The 19185-nt window shown below is 41.3% G+C and overlaps 1 protein-coding gene across 1 annotated transcript; it reads left to right on the top strand.

The window, feature by feature from the left end:
• The first annotated feature begins 7293 nt into the window (after positions 1-7293).
• Positions 7294-18659, top strand: tmem151ba (transmembrane protein 151Ba). The gene is made up of 2 exons (XM_024419747.2): positions 7294-7981; positions 11919-18659. The coding sequence occupies exons 1-2, from the start codon at positions 7895-7897 to the stop codon at positions 13371-13373; spliced, it is 1542 nt and encodes a 513-aa protein (XP_024275515.1). The 5' UTR covers positions 7294-7894; the 3' UTR covers positions 13374-18659.
• Positions 18660-19185: the final 526 nt, after the last annotated feature.

Here is a 19185-nt window from a genome sequence, read left to right as displayed (position 1 = left end):
GCGGACTGTTTTTGTCTGGAGATGCGGATGGGGAATCCCCGAAGTGCGTATTATGCACTTACATTACAACCACCCCCAACGCTGTGGAGTGTCCCTGGTTTTACAGGATAGGTTTGAACGACACTCCCCGTACCATGCTTCCATTTGTGTTTCTTTCTAAACGAGTGTGTCACAATGTTTCAGTGAGTAAAGACCATATGATAGGCCTAAAACAGCATAGCCTAGACCTGTACTCTAAATGTTGCAATATGGGGGCATGTAACTTTTTGTAGATACACTGCCTTCACAAAATTATTCACACCCCTTGACTTTTTCAAAATGCTGTTGTGGTACAGCCTGCATTTAAAATGGATTCAATGTAGATTGTTTTGGTCACTGGCCTACACACAATACCCCATAATGTGAAAGTGGAATTATGCTTTTAGAAAAAATAAAAGTCAATAAGTATTCAACCCCTTTGTTATGGCACGCCTAACTGCGTTAAGGAGTAAAAATGTGCTTAACAAGTCGCATAATAAGTTGCATGGACTCACTCTGTGTGCAATAATAGTGTTTAACATGATTTTTGAATGACTACCTTATCTGTTTACCCCACACATACAATAATGTGTAAGGTCCCTCAGTCAAGCAATGAATTTCAAAACAGATTTAACCACAAAGACCAGGGAGGTTTTCCAATGCCTCGCTAAGAAGGTAGATGGGTAAAAAAAAAAGCATATATTGAATATCCTTTTGAGCATGGTGAAGTTGTTAATTACTCTTTGGGTGGTGCATCAATACACCCAGTCACTACAAAGATACAGGCTTCCTTCCTTACTCAGTTGGAGGAAGGAAACTGCTCAGGGACTTCACCATGAGAGCAATGGTGACTTTAAAACAGGTACAGAGTTGAATGGCTGTGATAGGAGAAAACTGAGGATGGATCAACAACATTGTAGTTACTCCACAATACTAATCTAATTGACCGAGTGAAAAGAAGGAAGCTTGTACAGAATAAAAATATTCCAAAACATGCATCATGTTTGCAACAAGGCACAAAAGTAATACTGCAAAAAAATGTGGCAAAGCAATTAACTTTTTGTCCTGAATACAAAGTGTTATGTTTGGGGAAAATACAATACAACACATTACTGACTACCACTGTCCATATTTTCAAGCATAGTGGTGGCTGCATCATGTTACTGGTATGCTTGTAATCATTAATGACTGGGGAGTTTTTAAGGATAAAAATGAAACAGAATGGAGGTAAACACAGGCAAAATCCTAGAAGAAAACCTGGTTCAGTCTGCTTTCCTTCAGACACTGGGAGATTAATTCTCCTTACAGCAGGACAATAACTTAAAACACAAGGCCAAATCTACACTGGAGTTGCTTACCAAGAAGAAAGTGAAAGCTCCAGAGTGGCTGAGTTACAGTTTTGACTTAAATCTACTTGAAAATCTATGGCAAGACCTAAAAATGGTTGTCTAGCAATGACCAACAACCAATTTGACACAGCTTGAAGAATTTTGAAAATAATAATGGACAAATATTGTACAATCCAAGTGTGCAAAACTCTTAGAGACTTACCCAGAAAGACTCACAGCTGTAATTACTGCCAAAGGGGATTCTAACATGTATTGACTCATGGGTTTGAATACTTACAGTGAGGCAAAAAAGTATTTAGTCAGCCACCAATTGTGCAAATTCTCCCACTTAAAAAGATGAGAGAGGTCTGTAATTTTCATCATAGGTACACTTCAACTATGACAGACAAAATGAGAAAGAAAATCCAGAAAATCACATTGTAGGATTTTTAATGAATTTATTTGCAAATTATGGTGGAAAATAAGTATTTGGTCACCTACAAACAAGCAAGATTTCTGGCTCTCACAGACCTGTAACTTCTTCTTTAAGAGGCTCCTCTGTCCTTCACTCGTTACCTGTATTAATGGCACCTGTTTGAACTTGTTATCAGTATAAAAGACACCTGTCCACAACCTCAAACAGTCACACTCCAAACTCCACTATGGCCAAGACCAAAGAGCTGTCAAAGGACACCAGAAACAAAATTGTAGACCTGCACCAGGCTGGGAAGACTGAATCTGCAATAGGTAAGCAGCTTGGTTTGAAGAAATCAACAGTGGGAGCAATTATTAGGAAATGGAAGACATACAAGACCACTGATAATCTCCCTCGATCTGGGGCTCCACGCAAGATCTCACCCCGTGGGGTCAAAATGATCACAAGAACGGTGAGCAAAAATCCCAGAACCACACAGGGGGACCTAGTGAATGACCTGCAGAGAGCTGGGACCAAAGTAACAAAGCCTACCATCAGTAACACACTACGCCGCCAGGGACTCAAATCCTGCAGTGCCAGACGTGTCCCCCTGCTTAAGCCAGTACATGTCCAGGCCCATCTGAAGTTTGCTAGAGAGTATTTGGATGATCCAGAAGAAGATTGAGAGAATGTCATATGGTCAGATGAAACCAAAATAGAACATTTTGGTAAAAACTAAACTTGTCGTGTTTGGAGGACAAAGAATGCTGAGTTGCATCCAAAGAACACCATACCTACTGTGAAGCATGGGGGTGGAAACATCATGCTTTGGGGCTGTTTTTCTGCAAAGGGACCAGGACGACTCATCCGTGTAAAGGAAAGAATGAATGGGGCAATGTATCGTGAGATTTTGAGTGAAAACCTCCTTCATTGAAGATGAAACGTGGCTGGGTCTTTCAGCATGACAATGATCCCAAACACACCGCCCGGGCAACGAAGGAGTGGCTTCGTAAGAAGCATTTCAAGGTCCTGGAGTGGCCTAGCCAGTCTCCAGATCTCAACCCCATAGAAAATCTTTGGAGGGAGTTGAAAGTCCGTGTTGCCCAGCAACAGCCCCAAAACATCACTGCTCTAGAGGAGATCTGCATGGAGGAATGGGCCAAAATACCAGCAACAGTGTGTGAAAACCTTGTGAAGACTGACAGAAAACGTTTGACCTCTGTCATTGCCAACAAAGGGTATATAACAAAGTATTGAGATAAACTTTTGTTATTGACCAAATACTTATTTTCCACCATAATCTGCAAATAAATTCATTAAAAATCCTACAATGTGATTTTCTGGATTTTTTTACTAATTTTCTCTCATAGTTGAAGTGTACCTATGATGAAAATTACAGGCCTCTCTCATCTTTTTAAGTGGGAGAACTTGCACAATTGGTGGCTGACTAAATACTTTTTTGCCCCACTGTATGTATCAAGCCTGCTCCCGCTCTCCCTCTCTGGCGCTCAAGGGCGCCAGGCTGCCCTTCATTACGCACACCTGTCACCATCATTATGTGCAGCTGCGCAATATTGGACTCCATTACTTTGTTGATTACCCCCTCTATATTTGTCTGCTCCTCAGTTTGTTCCCTGTGTCAGCATTGATGTCGTTATTTTTTCCCTGTCCAGACGCTGTTCCTGTTCTGTTTCATGTTTATTAAATGTTCCCTCCCTGTACCTGCTTCTCGTCTCCAGCGTCGATCCTCACACTTATGTAAATTTAAATATTTCTGTGTTTCATTTTCAATACATTTGCAAACATTTCAAAAAACATGCTTTCACTTTGTCATAATGGGATAGTATGTGTAGATGGGTGAGGAAAAAATGGATTTAATCCGTTTTGAGTTCAGGCTGTAACACAACAAAATGTGGAATAAGTCAAGGGGTGTGGATACTTTCTGAAGGCTCTGTGTGATTAAACATTCACAATAGGCCTAATACAAACATGGAAATACAACTGGTGGCCTATAGTATATATAGACTACTAATGCTTACTCACTGTAAACACAATTTCAGTGGCCAATATCACCTACTAGGCTAATGCTTATTCACTGTAAACATAATTTTAGTGGCCTATAGAAAAGCCTACTAATGCTTATTCACTGTAAACCCAACTGCAGGAGTTTCAGTGCAAGACTTGTAGCCTAATTTTCCAGCAGAGAGCACTGGTCAGCTTTTTTGAATCCAACCCCAAAAGGTATTTTTCACAGTTGGTGTTCAATATGTCTCCTGTAGGCTATTTCTCCTATCTGGGGGTTCTCTCTGATTTAGCTCATGATATCACCATTAAATAAAGAGGTATCATCTCATCTGTAGCCTTTTCTTGGTAACAAAAGAGAAAAATGTGTTCATGGGTGGACAGAGGGTAGTAGTCTGAAATCTGCCAAAATTCACCACCGTTCCATAGGAGACAAACCTGACCGTAAATCCCTTTCCTTGTTCAAATTAAACCTAATATCAGTATGGCCATTAGGGGGCAGAATCAGCCATGTTATAGCAGATTATTTACCTTTGAGAGTTGATACCACTCTTTACAGCCTACAGTACAGGCGATAATACATTAGATGTTACATGTTTGACTACAGCATTATTGAAGAATTACTACAGCATTATTGCAGACTTACCACAGCATTACTGCATAATTACTACAGCATTAGTACAACATTACTGCAGAATTACTAGACTTTTACTGCAGCATTACAACAGCATTACTGCAACATTACTACAGCATTACTACAGCATTACTGCAACATTACTACAGCATTACTGCAGCATTACTACAGCATTACTGCAACATTACTACAGCATTACTACAGCATTACAGAAACACAGTGCTACAGAGGATTACTTGAATAATATTAACTATAGAAGCCCTAGTCTTGCCCATAGCATGAAAAACTACTCAGCAGATTTTCTGTGCATTTCAACTTGCTGTCAAGAGCCGCTGATGCATATTTTGGCCTGCAGTTAATGTTATTAATGTTCCAAGTGCAATCATATCTGGCCATGCTTTTTGAATGATTAGATACAGTTGAAGTTGGATGTTTACATGTTTACAGGTTCGAGTCATTAAAACTCGTTTTTTCAACCACTCCACAAATTTCTTGTTAACAAACTATAGTTTTGGCAAGTCGGTTAGGACATCTACTTTGTGCATGACACAAGTAATTTTTCCAACAATTGTTTACAGACAGATTATTTAATTTATAATTCACTGTATCACAATTCCAGTGGGTCAGAAGTGTACATACACTAAGTTGACTGTGCCTTTAAACAGCTTGGAAAATTCCAGAAAATGATATCATGGCGTTAGCAGCTTCTGATAGGCTAATTGACATAATTTGAGTCAATTGGAGGTGTATCTGTGTATGTATTAAGGCCTTCCTTCAAACTCACTGCCTCTTTGCATGACATCATGGGAAAATCAAAAGAAATCAGCCAAGACCTCAGAAAAACAATTGTAGACCTCCACAAGTCTGGTTCATCCTTGGGAGCAATTTCCAAATGCCTGAAGGTACCACGTTCATCTGTACAAACAATAGTATGCAAGTATAAACACCATGGGAACACGCAGCCGTCATATCACTCAGGAAGGAGACGTGTTCTGTCTCCTAAAGATGAACGTACTTTGGTGCGAAAAGTGCAAATCAATTAAGGAACAACAGCAAAGGACCATGTGAAGATGCTGGAGGAAACAGGTACAAAAGTATCAATATCCACAGTAAAACGACTCCTATATCGACATAACCTGAAAGGCCGCTCAGCAAGGAAGAAGCCACTGCTCCAAAACTGCCATAAAAAAGCCAGACTACGGTTTGCAACTGCACTTGAGGACAAAGATCGTACTTTTTGGAGAAATGTCCTCTGGTCTGATAAAACAAAAATAGAACTGTTTGGACATAATGACCATCGTTAGGTTTAGAGGAAAAAGGGGGAGGCTTGCAAGCCGAAGAACACCATCCCAACTGTAAAGCACGGGGGTGGCAGCATCATGTTGTGGAGGTGCTTTGCTGCAGGAAGGACTGGTGCACTTCACAAAATAGATGGCATCATGAGGGAGCGAAGATTATGTGGATATATTGAAGCAACATCTCAAGACATCAGTCAGGAAGTTAAAGCTTGGTCGCAAATGGGTCTTCCAAATGTACAATGACCCCAAGCAAAGTTGTGGCAAAATGGCTTAAGGACAAGAAAGTCAAGGTATTGGAGTGGCCATCACAAATCCCTGACCTCAATCCCATAGAACATTTGTGGGCAGAACTGAAAAAGCGTGTGTGAGCAAGGAGGCCTACAAACCTGACTCAGTTACACCAGCTCTGTCAGGAGGAATGGGCCAAAATTCATCCAACTTATTGTGGGAAGCTTGTGGAAGGCTACCCAAAGTTAAACAAAATACTAATTGAGTGTATGTAAACTTCTGACCCACTGGGAATGTGATGAAAGAAATAAAAGCTGAAATATATCATTCTCTCAACTATTATACTGACATTTCACATTCTTAAAATAAAGTGGTGATCCTAACTGACCAAAGACAGGGAATTTTTACTAGGATTAAATGTCAGGAATTGTGAAAAACTGAGTTTAAATGTATTTGGCTAAGGTGTATGTAAACTTCCGACTTCAACTGTACATTGATTATATCATGCTCACGTAATCACTGTGCCATCTAATAATATCACTTTGGGGTGAGCCATAAAACTGGCTAAGGTCAAACTGGCTTACTGGGAACTTGTGTTAAAGCTTAAATCGTCACTGAGCCAAGGATGGTTTTCATTGAGTAGGCTATGGAGGTTTATACCAGTTCTGTCGATCAATTGGTCTTCATCAGTGGACAGTATCAGTTGGACTTTGAGTAAAATCTATTCAATCAGAGGCCCACATCAGCAATGATTTGTTCACTTAGTGTTGTTATTCTCGAAAATGTATGAATGTATGTTTTTCTTGTGTTCGTGATACGGATGTGTGTGTGTGAGTGTTTATAGAATACAATAAAATCCATCAATCTCAATCAATCAGTTTGGGAAATATGACTAGATTGTTCTGGCACAACAGTCTGCTTAAAGTGGCACTTCAGTTTCCTTTTCACCTCATTTAACATCTGATTTACTTAACAAAAAGACACATCTCAATAGGTGGTCCAGGTAAGTCATGGTATAGCACAAGTAGGGGAATGGGGTGCTTGCTCCTCTATTGTTCCTCAAGCAAGGGGGAGGCCAATGACATCACGACTTCCCATCAAACCAACTCCTTGAATGCCCTAGTCCTTGTAATTAGTTTGCAGTTGTGTAAAAAAACAATATTTTGCTCTAAACTTTTATTTTTTTGTACCGTTTATTGTGTGTAATTTACTGTATCTATATGCCTACTTGGGATATCACTTTTCAACAGGAACAGTAAAAAACTTTTCTAATGACATGGAATGGGGAATAACCCACCCATACCAGACAATTTCACGTATCCCTTCCCTGCAGAGACCAATGGACACTGAAGGGGAACCTTGCTGTGCGCCGTCTACTGCCGTCTCATCACAGATACCTGGAGAGGATTGCAATCACCACGAGCACACGCAGGCGCGCTCTTATATCTACATTTAGCCTATGCCATATCCTGTAGAATAGTCTACAGAGTATTTGTCTTTGTCCTATATAGCCCAGTGGTGCACTTGTTTTTTCATTTACTGAGGCTAATTTATGCAGCTGCCATGACCATTTTATCCTGACGGGGACTGACTGATGTCTTTACCATTTCTCACTACTCTATCGCAAGAGCCTTTCGGAAGCACCTGCATCAACGCGCAAAGGAAGGAGCCCGTTGTTTTCTACCGCGGACATATGAACTCAGGACATTACGCTTTGGATAAAGGCTGCCCGTAGCCATGCAACCGCACCTCACATCAAAGATTCTGTGGGGAAGAAGATGCTGCTTTGAAACTGGAGAATTGTTAACCATGATGTAGAGGTTCCTTCCGGCTAAATCGGGTTGGATTATGTATCCCGCGATAGGTTTGCTGGCGAGTTTACGTTGCACTGTGATTTGAACCTCAGTTTTCCTAAAGTGATCCATGCCTCTGTGTTTTTGCCTTTGTCAACATGTCCCCAGCATCGGCTGCCACGGCCAGTGAGAGCAGCACCACTACCGTTCCAGAGGAGGACACAGAGGAAAGCCCCCGCGAGGAGGTGAGAGAAGAGAACCACGTTGTATACCTTCAATTTTGCGCCTGCGGCTGCACGAGAGCTGCTAGGCGAATCGTGCAATTGGCAAAATAGTTGATATTCATATCACAGCTAAATCACCCATAACCTGAGCCCTAATCTGATTCAGATAGCGGCTCAATTACCCACGTATAATAACCGCATTACGCGCTGCAGCTGCACCAATACGGTGTTTACCGTTTATCATGTAAATTATAAATATCCTATAATTTTGACCATATTATTCATTCAATATGTTGTGTTAGCTGTGCGTGAGTTTGCGCTTGTTTTTGTCTCGTCTCCAGCCACTGTAAAACATCCCCGTTATATGGTCCCTTTCTGGTGGGTATCAAAATGATTGACAGCCCTCTGTCTGAGGAGATATCGTAATGACAGGCTATAGGCCACAACTCCTGTCAAGGCAAGGGATTATTAAAGCCCTTTAAATATTCATTTATACAGCAATAGTAACATTCTGGACGCATTTCATAAACTATTATTATTTGTAATTGCTACAATGAACCCTTGTTTTTATAGTGTCCTTCTGATCAGGGAACACTATTGTATAATTGTTTTTAACTGCTGGTGTTTTATATTTTGAGGATTTAATAGGGTTTATTATCAGTTGATAGGATGTGTCACTAACCATTTTAATATATTCATTAGCTTACATTCACAATTCCTGTTACACTTCTGGACTAAACATAAGACTGAAGAAGAGCTGACAATTCCAATCAAGTAGTAGGTTTAAGTATCAAGATGTGCTAATGTTTAGTCAAACGTTTGTTTTAGTTGGGCATCTCTTCCATTAGCCTTTCTATTACACTAAATTATTTTTATGTACCACAGAGCCAGTCTTAACAAGAGAGAAGTGTCAGCTTGACAGAAACTCAATTTGGGGTAATTCCACGGTAACATAGTGATGCTGAGACTCCGATTTTTCACTTTAAAATGTATGTAAAACAAAAACCAATGATTGCAAAAATAAACAATAAATACAACTCTTTGCACAAGGACTACATTTAACAATTTCCACTGAACATTTTACAAAAACGCAATTTACTTGAAGAACAGTGCAGATGCAAAGTTTGGTAACAGAATGAGGGTTTGTGCTGTTGATGCCATCATTCTGTTACCAAACTTTGCATGTGCAACGTTTTCTCCTAATTTCACAAAATGGTTGTTTTATAACATATTGTACCCTATAAAAATAGGTCATTTACAAGTGGAAACGCCATGTCACAGGTAGTGTGAATGAAAGCCTGTCAATCTGACAGTGTGAACCCAGAGAAACCCTAAAGTAATAGGGTAGAAAGTGGGACACTTCTTTACCCTCACTTTGTGCTTCATCAACACCATTTGTTGAACACACCTCTGGTGAAAATCACACCACCTGAGAGTGTCATCATTATGGCTGTTTTCAGCTCCTACAGAATTCATTAGGAAGTAGGCATTATCCACAAAGAAGACGTTATCCATGAAGTAGGCATTATCCACAAAGAAGACGTTATCCATGAAGTAGGCATTATCCACCCACACAGCAAGACAATCATTTTTCATATCATTATTTCATTGTATAGTATTAATTCAGCTGCCTCCACATTGTTGATAATTAATTGCCTGGTGCATTTTCCCTAGCTTCACCATTTTACCATGAAGATTCCCACAGCTTTCATCAAATGAAGCTTAAAATGTCAGGCGAAATGACTGCAATGCCTTCCTAATAAAAAATATTCATCAAGTTACATCTAGAATTGACTGAAAAATGTCTGTACCTGCTATCCTGCTTTCCTCTAAGGTTTCCCAAACACTCTATAGCCTGTTTCTGCATTGTTGAGGCAAGTGGTCATGATCAATATACGATGTATTGATTTTTGCTATGCATGATATACATCGGACCAGAAGAGATCATAAGACCAGATGGTATCTTTCCTCAGGCACCTCGAGATGCTCAGAGCTTGAACATTCCCTACTGCCATAGGTAAGGGCAGGCATGCTGTATAACACAATGTGAAACACTATCTGTTGGACACCAGGCAAATGCACAAAAATAATAGAAGAAATAAAAGCATTTCCTTCAAATTAAAAGTCTAAAAGAAAATGTAGTGCAATATCCACTGTGCAAACACAATGTGTATCCCTTCAAAACTGTAGAATGTTAGATGAGTACCAAAGGACACCCCCATCCTCTACAATCAATCATGATCTCATGTCATGCTGCTTAAACTCATATTACTTTATGCTCAATTCAAAAAGAGGGCACAACAGCTCCATGCAACAGGAGCTGGAAAGTGTGTTATGTTAGATTGATTACGGTGCTGGCTAGAGTTTATCCACTGCCAGTGAGTGAATAATATTCCATTGCAGTAGCATATCAACAGAAGGGGAAGTTCAGTGCTAAGCCCTCTGCCCTGTGGGGCGTCATGTTGACAGGGGGCATAGGGACCATGTCATGTGACAAGGTAGGGGGAGGATAATTATGGAGAAGGAACATCTATTATTTACTCAGTGCTGTCATGTTAGGAGCACGGCTTGCTCATTTGCTTTTCTGCTCACGACATATCAGAGATGGTCTTTTGTAAAAACCTGGAATACAGTTTGGCGAAACCTGTATTTAAATCCCCAAAAAGGTTGTCTATACAGTACTATCCTGTATTATACACTGGGTGGTTCGAGCCCTGAATGCTGATTGGGTGAAAGCTGTGGTATATCGTGTACCATAGGTATGACAAAACATTTATTTTTACTGTTCTAATTTCATTGGTAACCAGTTTATAATAGCAATAAGGCACCTCAGGGTTTGTGGTATAATATATACCACGGTTAAGGTCTGTATTCAGGCACTCTGCATTGCTTCGTGCATAAGAACCACACCCCCTCGTGCCTTATTGCATAAATAACCTATGCAACGAAAAATAACCATTGAAGCATGATGCCTCCTCTTCATAGCTGGTTGCAATGTCCTGCCTACCCTCTGTAGGCTACTGTTTAGTTCCAACAAATTAATCCACTGCCAAAAGTATCACCCCATGATGTCCAGGCAGCGAGCCTCCTGTACTATACACCATTAAGCCAATCAATCTCTGCCCCCTGTGTGATGACTGATATGCAAATGTAGGAATGGACTGCGCTATAATCCAACCATCCTGAGGCTTTTGGATCCCTTTCCAAGTGTGTGGGCAGGCTGCACTCCCATAAGGCGTGACCAGCTCCTGATGCAGGCACTGGGGCCTGCGGTGCCCTGGGGTGGAAAAGGTACCACCAGCTTCATTGTGCCTGGATGAAATGGCTGCATGATTTCTTCTGGATGGTTTGCTCTCTTAACGGTTCACAATTTTGGAATCCAAAGTGTTTTAGATATCTGTTTAAATAAATACTATTTATATGAGTAAAACATTATTTTGTAGCTAATATAGCTAATTTCACTTTTATTATGCTATTGTATATTTGATCAGAAGACTCCTATATACACAAACATAGGGCCATAAACTGGGAGTGCTTCACACTCACTTGAAGTTGCTGGTAGTATCTGTGAGATACTTCATGGCGACAAATGCATTACATGTTTTCTCAATGGCCTGGAATGGAAACAAGCAGATTCTCATTAAAAGGTTGAGAGTTCAGATGAAGTGTGTGAGCCGTTTGATCTTAACAAGCAAAGACATGATCAAGCGGCTCCCTGCTTAGGCATAAGATACGTTAATGCACTTAGAATGCGGACTTTTTCTCTAAATATTTCATGTGTTGCAAAGAGCAGGTGCTTTTAGTGTTTCTATAGAGTTATTTCAAAGATAGCTATTATTTAAAAAATCCATTGGTTCATTCTCATCAGGTATTTGAAATGTATTTTGTCCACAATGCTTGCAGGTATGTTTTCACAGACTCAGATTGGTATTTTCTCTCTCTGTTTCCCTCTGTGCAGCAGCGGCCCCTGAAGCAGTCGCTCAGTAAATCCCTGTGCAGGGAGAGCCACTGGAAATGCCTGATCCTGTCCCTGCTCATGTACGGCTGCGTGGGGGCCATGACCTGGTGCCACGTGACCAAGGTGACGCGCCTCTCTTTCGACAGTGCCTACAAGGTCAAGTCCATGATGTACCACGAAAGCCCCTGCTCCAACGGTTACATCTACATCCCTGTGGCCTTCATGGTCATGCTCTACGTGGTCTACCTGGTGGAGTGCTGGCACTGCCACACCCACAACCAGCTACAGCACAAGGTGAACGTGGAGAGTGTGGGAGAGCGTGTCGAGCGCATGCAGCAGGCCACGCCCTGCATCTGGTGGAAGGCCATCAGCTACCACTATGTGCGGCGGACACGACAGGTAACACGCTACCGTAACGGAGACGCATACACCACCACGCAGGTGTACCACGAGCGCGTCAACACACATGTGGCCGAGGCGGAGTTCGACTACAGCAACTGTGGTGTGAAGGACATATCCAAGCAGCTGCAGGGCCTAGACTGCTTCCCTGTCACGAAGCTGAGGTTCACCAAGTGCTTTAGCTTCGCCAACGTGGAGTCGGAGAACGCCTACCTGACTCAGCGGGCCCGCTTCTTCACTGAGAATGAGGGCCTGGACGACTACATGGAGGCCCGCGAGGGAATGCACCTGAAGAATGTAGACTTTAAGGAGTACATGATTGCCTTCTCGGATCCGGACCACCTGCCCTGGTACGTGTCCAACTACGTGTTCTGGACAGCCGCCGCCTTCACCTTCTCCTGGCCGCTGCGCGTGCTAACCGAGTACCGCACGGCCTACGTCCATTACCACGTGGAGAAGTTGTTCGGCTTCGATTATGTCCCTGTCACACCATCTGAGGAGCGACCATACTGCCGCCACATCCCTCGGGTCAACACCATCGACAGCACCGAGTTGGAGTGGCACATCCGCTCCAACCAGCAGCTGGTGCCCAGCTATTCAGAGGCTGTACTCATGGACCTGGCTCAGCTCTCGTCAGGTGGCGGCGGCGGCAATGCCAACACCTACTCAGTGTGCGGCGGCTACGGCAGCTACCGGCAGAACTGCGAGCGCTGCCACCGCACCATCAGCAGCTCGTCCATCTTCTCGCGCAGCGCCCTGAGCATCTGCACTGGGACTAGCCCGCGCATCCCCTTCAGCGGCAGCCGCTTCTCGCTGTCGCGGCTGTACGGATCACGGCGCAGCTGCCTGTGGCGGAGCAGCGGCAGCCTCAACGAGACATCGTGCCCCACAGAGAGCACGCGCTGCCTGACACCGTCGGGCCAGCTGACTAGCGAGGAGAATCCGCCGGACTACCAGGACGCGCTCTACTTCCCTGTGCTCATCGTGCACCGCAACGAGGGCTGCCTGAACCACTCGCTGCACAGGAATGGATCCTGCGTGGAGACCTCTATATGACGCAGCACTGGGCCTCCCAGTCCAGACCTGAACAAGGAATGTAATGTTACTGTCCTTTCTCTGGGAGGACACTGACTGGATAATGAACCTTCCTTTTGGATCTTTTTTTCCTCTCCATTAGACCACAGAACACATGACACACCAGTGGCATTCCGGAATCCTTCCAGACCTCTTCCAACACTGTTTATCAAAGACAGTACTGAGTTAAATGCACATTTTGAATGCTCACTCCACCTTTTCCATAACTTCCTTTGCAGCCCAGCTCATCTCACATGAGATGCCCTCCAGTGATATGTTCATCATAGTAAGTAATAGACTATGTAACTATCTCAAAGCATGTATGAAAAAAACACATTCATAGGCAAAATCAGACAGTCTGCGACAAATGGACATAATGATCTGAGAATGATATTTGGGAGGACATACGTTGCGTGGAATGCACACCACCACCATTCTTGACCAATCACAATGCTCTGTTCATATCAGTTTGTGTTTCCTTAACCAAAGTGTCATGTTAGCTTCCACACTATCTATAAATAGAGAACATGAAAAAGCAAAGTACACTAACAGACATTTGGCCAGAGAATAAACTCCACCTTAAATCGTAGTGCATTTTGCTGTTGTCATAACCAGGTAGCAAAGAACTTCAATTGGAACATCTGTTTTCAAAGTTGGATAATATGTGTTATTTTGTAAGAGTCTTAGAAGGGATGTCTTGTGACTGAAAATCCCCAACACAGCTCAACACAGCTCAAGACAGCTCAATGGTAGAGGCCTCCAACACAGCTCGACTAGAGGCCTTCATTGGAGATGACTCATAAGTGGGGCATGAGTTTAAGGAACATAAACATGATTTATTCAAGCCTTAGAGAGCAATTTGGAGATGGGAAGGAAAACCATGACGCCACATTAAATAATTGAGAGCAAGAAAAGTTTAAAACATCTGACTTATTTTTCTAGTAAATGCATTACTGGATATTTTAAATTATGTTGCAGATATCAAAGTAAATTCATACAGTCCATAATTTGTTTCCCCTCTAGCTCATGGTTCTCAATGAAAAGCCTTAGACGCAGATCTACATTTTTTATTAAAACATTACAATTTGAAACACATTTGGGGCTATGTGATGGTGTAGTTGTTTGTTTTGAGGCCAACAAGAGATCTTTTTATGGAATTAATGTTCTTTCAAGATAATGATGATGAGAGATACAGCAGTTACAACATCCAGTTAATTAGCAACGGGAATCAAATATCACAGGATGCAATAACATTCCCACTTCCTGACCCTCTAAATATAGTAACATAGTCAGATCCATGAATAATTTAGATCAGGAGGACTAAATGGTACAAATACTTCAAACTGAATCCATGAGAGAAGTCTTTCATCGCATAATTTTCCTTACTGTCAAAATGACTGTCACTCTTCACTACATGTTAATGCATTTCTGATTGACTTAATACATACAACATCAATGTGATTATATCATGTCAGCTCAGCTGTCAATAATAACCTCAGCATTGCATATCTCCTATTTCCAATTAATATTTGAACACAAAATTATTATTAATTACTATATGAACAATAATTTCCTTCAAACTACCTCTTCTTTGTTTTTGTGATTTAAGTGCCTGACTGTGGGTGCTTTAAAGTTTGGCTTAAAACCACACCTAAACCACATAGCACACCTACCAATTCATCCAAAACTACACCTTAACAACACACTGTAGATCACCTACCCATTCATCCAAAACCACACCTAAACAACATACTGTAGCTCACCTACCCATTCATCCAACCAACCAACCAACTAACCAACCAGAAATACAAAGGCAGCAACAGAGCAACTCAACTTTCACTGCATCTCTTCTAAGTAGCAATATACTGATGAGACAGGACATTTAATTGAGGCTGGCACCAATGATCAGGCCCTGAAAACTTCAAGATGTGCTTTGTCTATTGTCAGAAAAAGTAGGTTTAAAAGCAAGACCAAGTGCTGATTCTGATGATGCCTATCAGAAACAGCCAGACAGCCATCACAGAGACCCAAAATAGACTGAGGGCTGTGTTCAAACACTGATAATGTCAGCTTTAGTAATAAACCAGGAGGATTTTTGAAGATATGAGAATAAACATGATCACAACTGAACAAATGTTCTATGTACTAATGGCTTATTTCCACTAGCAAAGTCTCAAAGCAAGGCAAGGTACATTTAAAAATAAGTTCAATAAATGTGTAGAATTCACACCTAGGACCAATCACTTATAAAGTACACAGAAAGGGTGCCCAGCTCATGAAGTGAAAAATCCAACCCACTTCTCCCAGTCCACTGAAATATACGCACACATTTTGTAAATAACTCTTTAAATGGTTTTGAAGGTAGCGGTCAAAGGGCTTTGTTGCTGTGATCAAACTAAAGCTAACCCTAGGAGCTGGAGTCAATATGGCCCGGGATAAGAGCTAAGCTGACAGCTAGCCAGTCACTTCTGGCCCAGAGGCCTCTGCTATTTAACAGAAAACAACTCTGATGAATTCAGGGTGACGGCAGAGCTCAGTAATCTATGCCCAGGACTCATACTTACAATTCACACATTGTTATTAGATCTATATACACAAAGGATAGATAGGCCTTTCTCCATTTTATGTATCCTACTGACCTCAGATTCTCACAGCCATTCCAGTTCTAATCTCAGAAATGACTAGCATTATTGACTGATGTGGATATGTGATTGAATTGACTGTAAACATTGGATTGACCACTTAATAATCCAATGCTGTCAAAGATAAACTCATTCTGCTCATTCTGAAAAAAACATACACCTATTTTGTGAAATCCGTTGATCATCCCACGAACAAAAATTGCATTAACAATATACTGGTAGATCTCTAGCAGAGAGTGTAATAGCATTTCTTTCTCTTGATGCGTTTCTTCCTTGCACCCTACGACCTTTATAACGTCACTTGCTACTGGCCATTTTAGGGAACTAGATGCGAAGCAATTAAAGGAAGTTGTTCAACCTCAATCCCATTTTCTCGACAATAAACCACTTTAGCTATACAATAACACTTTAGCTATACAATAAAGCAGCAAACAAAAAATACACACCAGTCATAACCACAAGACACTGAGTCCTGTCATGGTTAGTTGTGGCTCACCTCATCTAAAGCGCATCTATGCAACCCCCATAATCAACTCAGGAGTGTAGTCAGGATATCCACCTTACATTTGTCATAAATTCTACCCCTTAAACTTTTCTTATTATCCCTGTCAGCTGACTTGACAGTGCTGTTTGATTTGTTTTCCAGATAGGAGGCTATGAGGATGCACTTAAGTGCCCATATTCACAGTCTCAGAGTAGGAGTGCTGATATAGAATCATTTTTGCCTTTCAGATCATAATGAAAAGGGGGAGACCTGATCCTAGATCAACACTCCTAGGTCTCGGTCTGCTCTGCAGTTCCTTAAAGTGTCAGAGGCTTTGACCGTGTGTATCAGCTGAAACGAATGGTGTCCTTTATGGGGCTTTAATCACGGCATGTGACACAGCTCTGTAACCATACTGATGCTCCTATAGCAGATGATGGAAGGCTATTATAACCTAGCTGGAGGTCACACACGTCATGGGAAGCACACTTCACTCAGTCACAGAATGCCCTCTTTATTTAGATCACTCCTATTATGTCTGGGATGGGCTGAAGTTTGGAAACAGCAGATAGTGAAGCCCCAGAGTTTTAGACTTCAACAATGGTCAAAAAAAGATAGTGATACCGGCATTACATTACAGACTCAATAGTCCATTTCTCACTGACCAGCCTCTCACTAATTAAAAAAAGTTCATTTAATGTAGATAAAACAGTTATATCAGATGGCGTCACTGTGATATGTAATTGTGTACAAATAAAAGTGTTTAACAGTGCTATGTTTACTAACCATAAAACAATAAATAGTATACAAGTACAGCAAACCAAGGTTATCAAACAGAGTTTTTTTAGTGACAATTCAGAAAACTGAAAATCTTTTCCTACCACAGACTGTTAACTTCGAACCCTTTATCCTAATGTAACATAGAACTAGGCTTGCAAAATTCCGGTAACTTTCCCCAAAATCCCAGTTGGTAAATTCCCAGAAACAGGAGGGCAATAACCAGGAAATCCTGAATCTTCCAACCAGGATTTCTGAAAGACCTGGGAATTTTGAGAAAGTTAGCGGAATTTTGCAACCCTACATGTAACCCTTTATTGTGTGTACAAAGTGGAGTAATACCTTATAATACTGTATGTACTCTCACACCCAGAATGCTTTTGGGGCTCCTCTTTTTATAATGTTGTGTATCATTTTGTGGCTTAAAACAGGATCGCAGGAGAACGATTTTGTACTGTAAGTAATACAGAGATTGTAGGTTAGGACTGTCGTCGTGTTTCTTGTGCTTAGTCGATTGTGTCACCAGTAAATGCATAAAATGTGGTGTTTTATTAAACACTGCTAATCCTCAAATGTACTCGACAACAGGGAAGTGTTTCGGGTTTTCAGATCAACAATCGACACATTTCTATATAAAATGGTGTTGTACAAGGAAAATGAATCTTGTAAATACAGTACAATTTCAATTGCAGACCCTGCGGCCAATCTGATGCTGTATGAGATATACACTTACTTTGCAATGGCAGAGCACTGTTGATTATTTCCTTCAACGTTATTGGTATGTTTTAACACTCTTTATTGATAGGGGAAAGGCTGGAAGAGATTACACATTTTTGTATGGAGGTCAAAGCCGCAGATTTGACGGGGAGACAACTTTTTACATAAGGAAGCCAACCGCTGACTTATTTGATCAATATTCCACTATCTTAGACTGTCATTCAGGCTAGATACATTGGTTGCGTCCCAAATGGCACCCTATTTCCTATGTAGTGCTCTACTTTCAAACATATCCCTCTGGGTTTAAAGATCTGTGTTCTGGGCCTTGGTCAAAAGTAGTACACTCTCTAGGGAATAGGGTGCCATTTGAGACACACATTTGTTAAATTTATTCTGACCATACTGAGAACATTGCTCTGCCTGTATTATTCTTACTCTCTCAATGTCATAGATTGCTGGTCCTTGCAGCAAGATCTACAGTCAGGAAAATGTTTTGTACTGCCTAGGTAAGGTGGATCACAGGTTGAGTGTGTGACTACTAAATAATAAATATAGGGCAAGTCTGCATGTACAGTTGAAGTCGGAAGTTTACATACACCTTAGCCAAATACATTTAAACTTAGTTTTTCACAATTCCTGACATTTAATCCTAGTAAAAATTCCCTGTCTTTGGTCAGTTAGGATCACCACTTTATTTTAAGAATGTGAAATGTCAGTATAATAGTAGAGAGAATGATTTATTTAAGCTTTTATTTCGTTCATAACATTCCCAGTGGGTCAGAAGTTTACATACACTCAATTAGTACTTGGTAGCATTGCCTTTAAATTGTTTAACTTGGGTCAAACGTTTCGGGTAACCTTCCACTAGCTTCCCACAATAAGTTGGGTGAATTTTGGCCCATTCCTCCTGACAGAGCTGGTGTAACTGAGTCAGGTTTGTAGGCCTCCTTGCTCACACATGCTTTTTCAGTTCTGCCCACAAATGTTCTATAGGATGGAGGTCAGGGCTTTGTTATGGCCATACCAATACCTTGACTTTGTTGTCCTTGAGCCATTTTGCCACAACTTTGGAAGTATGCTTGGGGTCATTGCCCATTTGGAAGACCCATTTGCGACCAAGCTTCAACTTCCTGACTGATGTCTTGAGATGTTGCTTCAATATATCCACATAATG

This window comes from Oncorhynchus tshawytscha, linkage group LG05 (assembly GCF_018296145.1).
Source record: "Oncorhynchus tshawytscha isolate Ot180627B linkage group LG05, Otsh_v2.0, whole genome shotgun sequence".
In the NCBI taxonomy this organism is placed as follows: Eukaryota; Metazoa; Chordata; class Actinopteri; order Salmoniformes; family Salmonidae; genus Oncorhynchus; species Oncorhynchus tshawytscha.
Note: the sequence above shows the minus strand (reverse complement) of the source record. Positions and strands in the feature narration are given on the sequence as shown.